Source organism: Manacus candei, unplaced genomic scaffold (genome assembly GCF_025592945.1).
Source record: "Manacus candei isolate 608988 ecotype Guabito, Panama unplaced genomic scaffold, ASM2559294v1 h1tg000049l, whole genome shotgun sequence".
NCBI lineage: Eukaryota > Metazoa > Chordata > Aves > Passeriformes > Pipridae > Manacus > Manacus candei.
Genome location: NW_026138097.1, coordinates 3648869 through 3661487, shown reverse-complemented (window position 1 = coordinate 3661487; position 12619 = coordinate 3648869). Strand labels below are relative to the sequence as shown.

At 37.9% G+C, this 12619-nt stretch overlaps 1 protein-coding gene across 15 annotated transcripts in view; it reads left to right on the top strand.

Moving 5' to 3' along the window:
* PDE1C (phosphodiesterase 1C) overlaps window positions 1–12619 on the top strand; it is a 327224-nt gene that overhangs the window by 255497 nt on the left and 59108 nt on the right. For 13 of the 15 annotated variants that reach the window (XM_051798713.1, XM_051798712.1, XM_051798714.1 and 10 more), the window contains 4 exons: window positions 818–918; window positions 2635–2763; window positions 10149–10250; window positions 11548–11668. In XM_051798713.1, the coding sequence (XP_051654673.1) occupies window positions 818–918; window positions 2635–2763; window positions 10149–10250; window positions 11548–11668 (453 nt within the window). The remainder of the gene's footprint in view (window positions 1–817; window positions 919–2634; window positions 2764–10148; window positions 10251–11547; window positions 11669–12619) is intronic. The other 2 variants (XM_051798718.1, XM_051798715.1) reach the window with 2 other exon arrangements.

The window sequence follows — 12619 nt, the reverse complement described above, 5'->3', positions numbered from 1 at the left end:
AATCTAAGCATTTCATACAAATATTTACTGTATTTACAGTATCTAAAACCTTTGCCTCTGGGGTGCTTGATGTTAACAACACTCCCTATGTGTTACTCCTTGTGTGTCTAGACAACCAGACAGTAAAATGATTGATTGACCAAGAAAAAAATTATTGAACCTAGCTGTTATTTATAAATCTAAGGGAAAAGTGACTTAAGCATTGAAGAATAATGCTTTGACTAGGAAATTAGAAAAAAAACTACAAACTTTAGGGCTTTCTCAAAAGTTTCTAAAAATGATAAATAAATAACAAGACGTACATCTTTTGATGTTATCTTCCTTGTTCTCCTCATGATTCGGTGTTTGGCACAGACATTTAGTTACTGCAATTTAGTGGCGTTCTGTATCTGAGGCTCTGCTACACAGGTCAGCTGAACTGAAAATACATACCCTGGTGGTATGTGTTTACCTGCACATGTATCATCAAGTTCCCTTTGAAGAACCTTGATTTTCTTGAGGTTTCCTTGTCTGTGTTCTGCAGACATTGCTTGTTCAGAAGGGCCTTTGTTTCCCCTTGCTCTGCCTTAAACTTTATTAGCTCCTGAAACCATTTTGCTGAAGTTCGGTTTATTTAGGTGGAGATCCATGAAACACGCTGGTTTGGCTTTTGTGTATTAGTCGGAGAAGTTTGCTTTAAAACAACTGACAGGCTGCAGGGGAAAGGCAATGATGTGCAACATTGACTGTCAACAGGAGATAACTTGCCTTAAAAACCAAAAACCTTAATGCCTGAGAAAATGACAACTTACCTGATTCCTCTGTAATCTCTTTTCAGCACTGGCTGACAGAGCTGGAGATCTTCGCTATGATCTTTGCAGCTGCCATACATGACTATGAACACACTGGAACCACTAACAACTTTCACATCCAGACACGGTGAGGCCACTGTAAATCATGATGAAGGGTTGAGACATGGAGGAGGAAACCTGTGGTGAATAACAGCACACCTAGAAAAGTGCCGGAACTTCTGTTTTCAAGTGATACAGGAGGAAAGTTCACTTCCTTAGGTTGCATTCAATTTTCTCTTGCTCAGCCATTTACAATGGAATGTATGTATTTTAGCTTTCTGAGTATTGTTTCACATAAATGATCAGGAAAAAGAAAAGTCCCAAAATATTTTTGTGTAAGGGTGCCAAAGACAAATTGCTGTACAGAGTAATGTATTTTAATGTATTATAGTTTTGAAGGAGATACTGTAATTTGACAATTTTTTTCTCCTTGTTGAATTTGAAGAATCAAACATTAACTGCATAAATCAGGCATTCAACAACATTTGTTGTATTTGTCAGTGAACACTACACAAACTATTTTCACTTGAGTGGAAAACCACACCTGCAGCAATGGCTTATGTTGACCATTACCTGATCAGGGAAATATTTTTTAAAAGCTTTGTAAATTGCTAGACAGTAATTAATTGATCACAAACTAGAGTGGACCGGTGTATTTTATAAGGCTTTTGGGTTGGTGGAAGAAAGAAGATAAAGTTGGCAGCAAAAGTCAGAAGTGTGCAAAGATTATGAAATCTCTAGTTGCAGTGATAACTGGACATCTAATATCTGTGTATTATTTTGACAATAGGAGTGTACTGGTAGCAATGACAAAAAGTCTAGATGTCCTCAAATGACCCTGTACACTTGGGCACTTCTAAGGTGCGTTTTATCTTACCCTAAATTATATGTCTTTAGTGTATTAGCTGAATCACGCTGTGCATCAACAGTGGTTGCTAAGATAAGCACACATATGTGCAGGAAAGTTTAGGAATGTAGAAAAAAGTTTCTGTCTCTATTCTAGGCCAGACTGCACTCCACTGGTTACAGCTTCATCCATGCAAGAATTAGAGATCTGCTGTATTTCCCAATACTTATAAAGGGATTAAAGGAAGGACAGTTGTAATTTAATTTCTGTAACAGTGAACATCAGAGGGTGTAAGGTGTCAGAGGAGAAAAATATACACTGTTCTCTGAGAACCAGGTCTGAGTGGGGACTGTAACAAATCATACTCATCCTCTGTTGCCATTAACTTGTCTTCAGGCCAGTTTAACTATTCATCTATCACAGATCTCTGCCCTGGGGCTTAAAGTAAGGCATGAAGTACCTTTGGTCTCACTCTGTCCCACTGGCAATTGCCTTTCCAGACAACATAGTCTAGCACACGGATGTCAGAATGCAATTCAGTTATGTCTTGCCTTCAGCCAGTTTTCTGTTCTGGACACAATATTGGGTCACATCTTGCAATTGCTTGCTTGGGTACAGTCAGGCTTTAATATCAGAGCAACATATAGAAGAACTGGAAAAAAGCCTCATGGTTCAAATTCCAATTTACGTATCTCTCACAGCTTTCAGCACTTGATTTCAAGTATGTAACAAAGCAACTGTTGAATGTCAGCTGGTGAAATAGATTTTGCAGCGAGTTTTGATCTTTACATTTCTTTTACTGAATAACAGCAATTAACAAAGTATTACAAATGTTCTTAAAATGTGTGTATCTGTTCTGTAAACTTAATTGTTGCAGCTGATCAAAGGAAAACTTCTGAATGTGAGACTGTAGACAGGAAAGAAACAACATTTCCTATGTTTTCTTTTAAATGCTAGGTCAGACTCAGCCATTCTATATAATGACCGGTCTGTGCTTGAAAATCACCATGTTAGTGCGGCGTATCGTCTTTTGCAAGATGATGAAGAGATGAATATTTTATCTAATCTCTCAAAGGATGATTGGAGGTAAAAATTAACATGGTGGCTGCCTAGGAAAACTGCAGCATCACCATAGACTGCTATTACCTTGTTTGAATAGCGATATGCATTATTGTATATTATATGTTAATATTTCTATGCTACAAGGTAAAGAACTTTAAAAGGTGTTTGTCTTGCTTATTTCTGCTTTCAGTTTTCACCTCTGATACTGAAGCTAGACTTTTTGATGATGCATTATAATACAGAAATTGAGTCAGATCTAATTTCTAAGTATCACAGAGACACTCTTTGTACACATCCATTTTTGAGTGTAGAGCTAGCCTACTGTTTGTTCATCCTAAAGCCTAAACATAACCTTTATCTACTTTGACACTTCCTGCCTGGAAATTATAAATGGGACTTAAAGAATGAAATAATCCAGTCCTTGGAGTATAGATCAGTCTACTGTATGTGTTGTTGCCTGTGTATTTTGGTTCTGAAAAAATCTCCGGAGCAGTTAATTAGGGGTGAGATAAGAAAGGGTTTATTTGCCAAGGCAATAGGTGATATAGACACGCGCAAGGCCGTGCCCGAGAGGTTACATTTTATAGCATTATCCATCCAATCCCAGATGTGTCCACCCTTTGGCCCTTCCTCTGGACCGCCCCGGACCCTCCCCCTGAGAATTGGGTCTGGGGTCTTTTTGGGACCACCTACTTCATCATCTTCAGCTTCATCAGAGTACAAAGGGTATATTGTTACCTAGTTTGACTGTACTCTGTGGTTTAGGCCCTGATACGCTGTTCTCCAAACAGTCTAGGCCTTTACCTTGACAAAAGACTAAACACTGCTACTGGATTCAGGGGTAGGTTGATATAGAAGGCATAGAATGGGGTAAGAGGGTTAGGGAATGTATAAACAAGGGAAAGGAACAAGGGACAGAGGGGTTTCTGCTTTTAAAACCTACCTATAAAATTTACAAGTCTTACAACTATTAGAAAAATAAAAAAAAAAAAAAAAAAAAAAAAAACCATTGGGGGCTTAAGGCATCAGTGTCAAGGTGATGTAAGAAGCTGTAATTTAAAATAAACCTCAAGAAATATATGATTTATGTGCCAAAATCAGCCCATGATTTCCTTTCTAATACCAGACAATTCAAACTGATAACAGTTTTTTGTTTTTATGGGATCTTTTGAACTTCAAGGTGTGGTACTTGAAAAATAGCCCATTGTGCTAGACAGAAGGAATCCTGCTTGGTAGTCTTTTTCAAGGAGGGGGACCCTATGTAACACACAGTGCCTTCTGTATATGCTTAAATGTGACACAGTGTTGAGTAATCATTTAATCTTATATTAGTATAAATGTGGGGAAATGAGCCCTTCTTTGGGGCCTGGCTTCTAGTAAAATGGTCAGTGAAGGCTCTGCTTGCTAATCTGTTTAGCCTGAATTTCCTGTTTATTTTAACTTGTGGACAGTGATGTGATCCTATAGCTAAACACCAAGAATAACTCAGGAACTTAGATGGCTAATTTCAGTCAATTGTGAGTGTTGTGAAGTAGTGGCCTGAAAATTCTATCCCCCAATATGGAGAATAGTCTCATAGTGGCAGTAAAGAGGAACAGAAAAAAAAAAATATCTGCACCAAGATGTTAAAAATCTCTTTTAGCTACAGCTGGCAATGCCTAGTCAAATATCAGCAACCTTTTATGTTGGTGGGGAAACATAAGGAAACTAACTAACTAGAAACATCAGCCTTAGAGCCACTGTCTGCAGGGAATAGCCACTGTTTACAGTGGAACAGCTAATTGAGTATGCTTCATTGCATAGATACTACCTTTAGGGAAATGGTCTGTTTTCAGGCTTTAAACTGTTATTGATTGAATCAAAGCCAGCTTCAGATATTTCTCATTGATTCTATAGTGCCAACATGTGTGTCCTGTTGATGCAATGTGCTTAGACCCAAAGTTTCAAGTATTAACCTATCTCTTTAAGAAATACTGTAAGTGACTGAGCAAAAATATTGAGTGATTTGGATTGCTTATTTGTTCTCTCTCAAGTAGGGCTTTTTTATTTTATAGCTGCTGATCAAGCTGCAGAATAAAAACCATTGTCTGGAAGGGCTCTAATTAAAAAACATTGTGATTTTTGCATGCTTTTACTTTTGACTGCCAGTATTCCATACAATTCCCATAGGCAAACATTTGGGAAGCACTTGTAAACATCAACTGACTCAGCAGAATCTGAGGTGTTGGGAAAAAAACCCAAAAAAGCCTAGAGTTTTCCATTTTGGCACTCAAAAGTAGGACACTCAGTACTGAAGAATGCTTTGGAAAACTAATAAAATATGTCCAAATTAAACTTCACTTTTACAGACAGACCTGATAAATCTCTCTCAGCAAAAGGCCCTAGTAATGTTTTTTGGAAAGTAAATTCTTAAGTGCCTTTCTGAGCTGAACTCTGACACCTTTTTTCACATTACTAGTAAGAGAAAATCTGATGATCAGTGGATTTTGCAATCCCAGATGTCTATGTGGATTTTATAACCTTTATGGAATTCAGTCATCTAGTTAGGGAGTGTATTTTTAGGAAAGATACGCAGAAAATTGGAGATACATTTCACTGTTGGAAAAATAAATGGCCACAGGTTCTGTAAGGAAAGCGGATGAGAATGGAAGAAAACTTTTGTGTTGCCATCAAGAAAAAGAGTTGAAGTCTTACTGGTACTTAAACTACTTTTTTTTCCCCTCCATTTTAAAAAAACCTCTGGTGCTTATTAAGTATTTGAAAATCACTTGAGTTGCCTCATTTCATGAATCCCATTTGTGCAAGTTATCAACAAGTTAATGAAGAAACTCTAACAAAATCAGATCACAGTGAGCTAAGAAAATAAACTGCAAAGTGAACAAATGCCTTCCAAGATACCGCTATAGATATCTTTTCTGACACTGTATTTAATTGTTAATAACTTTGATGCAGTTTATTAAAACAGAGCTCTTTACTGCAAGTACAGGAATAAAAAGGTGTCTGGAAAATCTCTGGTTGCTTAGCTTTGTATGGGAGGACAACTTTGGGAAGTAACCTTTAATTCGATACTAACTTTGCCAGTAAAGCTGCTTGGCATTTTGTCCCTCAAATAATTCTGAGCCCTCTTTGTTAATCACTGTTATTAATTTCAAGATTGTGGTGAGAAACCATGAATTTTTTTTGACTGAAGACAACTTTGGTCATACTCTTCTTTTGTAAGTATAAGTGTGTGCACGGTTGCATAATCATGCCCTTTCCTTGTAAATTTTTGTTCCTTTGCATTCAGGATGGACATGTGAATATTCTGAGTGTTATACCTTTAGTGAGAACCAGCCAATGATGATATTTCCTTTAATGCAGTGTTTTCCTAATAATTTCTGTAATAATAAAGTGCTGAGGCTTCAACCGGACAAAATTATCAAAATAGTTCAGTTCAGAAGATGTTGTATGGTGCACTAAGTATTTTTGTTTAAGCCTTTTATCAATTCCTGTCATTGTTATCACACTTCAGCTGTCTGTAGGTTTCTATATAAACCAGCTGAGCTGGTTTGCTCTAAAGAGTTGGCAGAGATCAGCATCTCCAGATCATGGCTCTTGTTTTCTCAGATAGAAAGTGTAATGAATTATACTTTGAATTATCTCAGCTAGATAAGAAACCTGAAGAAATGCTGCCACCAGTTTGTACTGTGTGATAGAGTATAGGACAGAGAGGTGCAAGCTAACAGGGCATAGTGCAGCTCTTGCTGTGTCTTTTAGGCCAGTTTCAACAACTGTTTAGTTTGCTCACGCTTGGGAGCAACCTTTTGTGCATATGATCTGCCTTTCTGCAGTTTCTTGATTGCCACGCAGCTGTTGCCTTGCAATTCTGAAGCCAGACCTGGATGCTCTTCCTTGAGGAGTCACATGCTCCAGTGCCTCCTGTAAATGTCCTGAGTCTCCTGTGTTGCATGTAGACTGCACCTGTGAATTGCAGTCACACTTAAATTAGAGCAGTAAACACTGCTGTTTATCAGAGGCAGATTTGGAAGGAGTCAGGCCTTATCTGTCTCAAGAGCTGATTCAGCCTGCCCGATTCTGATGGAAGTTGTGTCAGTTGCTCCTGATTGTGCCTGAAATAAAAAGGATTTAGGTCAGATTTTGCAGCTAATACAACTGCCTACTCAAAACCTCCCATGAGATCCTAAACTGGTCACTGTTGTTTTTAGGACCGTTAGTTAATGAAAATGCGCTGCAGGGTGTAGTCAGTAAGGACAGGTGCAATATGTACATTGAATTAATGGTGAGGAAATGGATCCCTTTTTCCTCCTCAAATAATGGAAGAAGGACAGTGGGTAGATTATAGGGGTATAATGCTCCTTCCTTTCTCATCAGCTTGCAGGATTTCTTCTTTTCTTGGGTACAGTTTTAAGTTACCTATTTTTTAAAGACTTGGACAACTTTTCTGGAGTCAAGTTATTTAAGAAATTACTTGGGACAGTTAGTATTTGAGTGAATTAAACTTTGATCTTCATAAACTTCTTCCTGACTACAAAACTGGGTTTGAAAACTAGGGAATGAAAGAGAACAAGATATTGGAGAAATACCAGGGGAATCTCCGACTTTATAATCTCACTGGTAAGTGAAATGAAGTGAGAGCTGAATCTGTGTGCCCTTTCACAATATGTTGATATTTATGAAGCCCAAGTATCCAGCACTATAGTTTTGCACAATTTCACGGCAATGTATAGACATTTGAAAGTGGTGCAGTCTCTTCTCTTACCTCATTCTACTTTGAGACTGTCAAATATATTTTCTAAAAATAAAAGAAGTGGAAACTGTTTCAGTTGACTTACTTTTCCTCTGCTTTTATATACTGTGCTTCTCTAATAGAAAGGTGTTAGTCCAGATGAAAGACTGATTCCTCTGAAGGAATGTCATGTACAACATTAACAGGCTTTTGTGCATTATTAGAATCATTAAATATAGTCCAGAGATGCTTCAGTGGAAACACCACTTGTAAACAATATCTGGGATCTATTTAGCCAGGGCTGCTAGACAGCATGCAGACTGCAGCACCATAATGTGTTGTGTGGACTTTGAAGACAATTGCAGAAACAAAGTGCTAGAAATGGTCAGAGCAAAAAGTAGCAGCTGTGTGTACCAGGCTCTAATCTGACTCAGATGTGAAACCAAGAAATGGATAAACATATATCTGTGATTCTCTCGGTAATGAATTTCAGCATTATCTCAACTTAGCAAAAAATGAACAAGTTTATCATCCTCTAGTGTTATGTCTTTTGAGATTTTCTCTCATGCATTCCCTATATCCACACTTTTCGAAGTCACCTGCTGTTATGATGCCTGTTATTTGAAGTAACAAATAAGAACTCTTCAGTAGTAAAATCCTTACTATCTCTGAAGTATTTGTCATCTCTGTTTCAGAGGAAATAATGTTCTGAAGTATGTGCAGAGTTCAGAGAATGTGCATATTCCAGATTTGCATCTATGAAAGGGGAACTAGAATGTGCTTGTAAGCATATGTACATGCTTGAACTGCAGTCAGTACCTCATTTTCCTGGACTGAGTCCTTTGCTTTTGTATTCCTTCTGCAATAAGCTATGCACAAAGTAGCCCATGCAGACCAATATGATGCAGTTGCAGTCCAGAGGATGTAGTGAAAAGTCTGCTGTCTCCCAGTGCTAATTGTTCCCACAGAATAATCACGCCCTTTTCTTGTAAAAATGTGTTTCTATGCATTTGGGTTCTCCTTGTTTGTATTGACAGTGAGGTCTGTGCTGCTAGGAACTGACCAGGACTGGAAAAAAAAAAAATTAAAAATAATTTAAAATTAGTTGCTTTTCAGCCACCATATTGTTAGTCAACATACATGTTTAATGTAAGTATATGTAACTATAAGACATAAAAGATATCTATATCTTATATAACTGTAAGTCATATTTTTATAGTCAACAACAGTGTTGACTATGCAACTGATTGTACTTAGAGGTTGGGAAGAGGAGGTGGTTATACTGGGGGAAGAGTGAGGCCAGCTGATGCCATCAGTGTGCAGAACTCCTGGAGATGAGGAGGCTGCATTATGTGCTATCCATGAGATGGGGTAAGCACAGAAGTCTTGGGTCTCTACACATTGGTGACCTGGGGCTAGAACTTGAGCACAGCCACTAGAGGCAAAAGAGATGTGATCAAAGTAGACTACATCCTTCATGAAATATTTATGAAAAGGAGAATGGTAGCTTTTATTTTAAATGAATGGTGACTCATTTCTGAATCTTACAAAACCTGATCTGATATGCCAACCTTGGACTGTTCTTCCTCTTTAAACCTGTGGAGAGCTGAACTGAGAGAAAGAGAAAATAAATTTGTATTGTGTCTAGATCAGAAGGTTCTGATATTTAAAAATGTTTAGGACATCCATATCATCTTCAAAAGAATTTCATCTGGAGTCTAAACAAGTGTTGTGGTTAATTGATAATAATATTAATGCTGCTGCTGCTAATAATAATAGTAATAAAATGAGAGAGAAATAACCCAGGAGAAACGAGTGATGCACAATAACATTGCTCACCATCTGCTGACTGATGCCAAGCCTGTCACCAAGCAGTGGTCAGTGACTCCAGTTTGTATACTGGGCATGTCATTCTATGGTAAGGAGTATCCGTTTGGCGTGTTTGGTTCAACTGTCCTGGCTGTGCTCCCTCCCAGCTTCTTGTGCACCTGCTCACTGTCAGAGCATGGGAAACTCAGAAGTCCATGATTTGGAATAAGCACTATTTAGCAAAAATGAAACCATCAGTGTGTTACCAACATTATTCACATATTAAATCAAAACAAAGCACTGTACCAGCTACTAAGAAGAAAATTGACCCTATTCCAGCCAAAACTAGGACAGCAAGTTTTCTTAACAAAACTTAATACAGGAATAGTTTGAATTTATAATATCAGGAAAGTAGTGCAGGTTCTCAAAGGTCTTTAGTTCATATATGCATCATAGTAGTTTTTCTTTAATAGTGTGATTAAACTTTCAGCATAGGTATCTACTAGTTTTAGTCAAGTTCACCTGATTCTGAGGCTTCCATCTAAGAATGCCCTATAAAAGAAATCAATTTAAGAAGTTTGTGCTTAATTGAGAAAGCAGTACTAATACCAATATGCTCTTCAAAAAACATCTAGGATTTCTCTACCAAGGATCAACCACCTGGCTTAATTTGCAACCCTCCCACTTCTATGTTTGTATAGAAAATCCTTCATCCTCTTTCCCATCCCTGAAAGAGGGATAATAGAAAGAGTTACATACAAAGACATTGCTGTCAAAAATTTGCAAATAGACAACGAAAGAAACTGGAGTTTGTCTGATGCTGGGTTTTGTGCTTCTCTTTCCTTGCTGCTCTCATTGTGATGCCATTCAAAAGAGAATTCAGAGCTCTAGTGATTGAGATGGTGTTGGCCACTGATATGTCCTGTCACTTCCAGCAAATCAAAGCTATGAAGAATGCTTTGCAGCAGCCAGAAGGGTGAGTCACTTTAAAACACAGTGCAGTGTGGGTCTGCATTTTCAGTGGGAGCTTTGCCATTGTGTTTAACTTCAGAAGCAGTTCTCCAGAGGCTCTCACTTTCTCTGATGTCCCCATCAATTTTCTTTCTGCTGTTGAATTTATAATGAATTCACTTAGGAAGGCATTGGCACACATCTCTACTCTGTGCTGGTGGACCAAAGCTTGGAAATGTTCACCATTGTTGGGAAAAGCCTCACTGCGCATTTTCCTGGTGGGTAACACCAAGGACATGATTCAGTTGAGTCATCTCTACAGATTAAGTATGACACAAGGTTATAAGATCTGCAGAACATAACTTACGCTTTTGCCCTTCTGCCGATGCTATCAGCTGCCAACTCTGCAAGGGGCCTGCTTCATAACCAGAGGACGGATGAAAACAACTTGAGATCCACTGAGGGAACAACTGGAAAATAATAGATGGAGCAGTATGGGAAAGGCCTTTTCTTCTTCCCAGTATGTCACTGGGAGCTGTGATATTTTGTTTACAGCTCTTCCCCTTAAAATTCTTTCTGTACAGCAGAAAGTGCTGAGTGACGGTCAATTTTTCACCCTGGACAAAGGTCTGTCCAAAGCGTCCCAGAATTATACCTGTATAAGAATTTTATACCTGTAGCAGACCAGAGTGCGACTAACCACTTGGTCTTCTCAGAAGCTACAACTCTTTCAACTATTTCAGATAGCCAAAAAGTGGAATTAAAAAATGAGATCACCCATCCTGAGAAAGCTTTTGGGCTAGCCTCTTAGGTTATGGTTGTAAGAAATCACCAACCTTTTTTCTGTGAAAACAGATGCCAGGGTTCGTTTCTGATCTCACACTAGTTTTCTATCAGTGAAACATTTATCAGTTACTGTGTAGACTCATCAGAGCCCCTGAGATGAGATCCTGATTGTTCATTGCAGTATGATGGTAGGGACTAGCTTCTCTTCCGAGATGCGTAAAATGCAGCCCAGATGAAATGGGAAACACAGCAGTTCTTCAAGCCTGTTAGTGCAGACAAACAAGCTTGGAAAGTTGTTCAACAAGGCTGAGCAACGTTTCTTTTTGTATTTTTTAATGTCTCTTTTAAAACAGGAATGGTGTATGTTGGAGAAATAAGACAGTCGTTCAGAGTTGTCTGACTTTATGAGCAGAGAAATCACTTTATTAATATGCTGGCCAAGGATTCTAATTACCTTATTTCCCTGAAGGTAATATTTTTGTCATTGGCCCCTGCAGGAGTAGACAATTAATTTGTTTCATCTTTTGGGTTTTCAGAATTGACAAGCCGAAAGCCTTATCACTGTTGTTACATACAGCAGATATCAGTCATCCAGCCAAGGCTTGGGATCTTCACCATCGCTGGACAATGTCTTTGCTAGAGGAGTTCTTCAGACAGGTAAAGCCAGGGCCATTCCTTCATATTTCTGCAGCTGAGAGGGAGTATGTAGGGTTGGGCAAAGAAGTAGGAAAATATGAACACAGATATTTTCCTTTTCTCTGATATATGTAAGAACCTCCTAAATAGTATGAAGCTTTCTCCTCTGGCACCAGTAACACTGGCCATTATGCCTTTTAGAAAGTTAATTTTCTGATACACTGTCTATAGATGTAAACATTTTCTACCTAGAAGAAATTCTGATTTGGGAAGCTAATATATCTTTTAGATTAGGAAAATATAGAATATGTGTCACTCAGTTATAGAACCATAAAAACAGATTTGGCTAACTGTACTTAAAGAACTGTACTTTCATTGTTGGGGTGGATATGAAAAAGGCTTATTTTTCCCTTACTTTAAGTGAAGTGAACTGATCAAGATTATAGCTCATAGTGGACCATCTGTTGACAGACCCACAAATCTAAACAAATCATTGAGCTCTGTGTGATTGTTAAAAGGTCCTCAAGTGATTAAAAAAAGCATTTAAATACCTGCCTTAAAAAAAAAAAAGAAGTAAAAAGAGAGCTCTTAAGGAGTGCTTAGGATACTTTTCACTAATATGAATTAGTAACCTAAGCAGAAAATTGAGTGCTTATTTTCCCTCCAGAGTTCTATAACTTCATGTTATATAGTAAATCTGAATGCAAAAGGGAAAAATATATGACAATTTTTAAAAAGTTCTGACAATTTTTTAACATTACGTTTGTTTTTAAAGACACTGCAGGAATCCATTTTTAAAGAGGGCATTGCAAGAATTTGCTTTGAAATGAATCTCTATTTGTTTTTCAAACCATGAATGACTTCAGAGGTAGATCATCCTGCATCTATCTCTGTGTTGCCACACTGGAGACTCATGCAAGTAGGATGGTTTTAACATGCATTTAAGGGGAAAAAATGTGCATATTTATACTT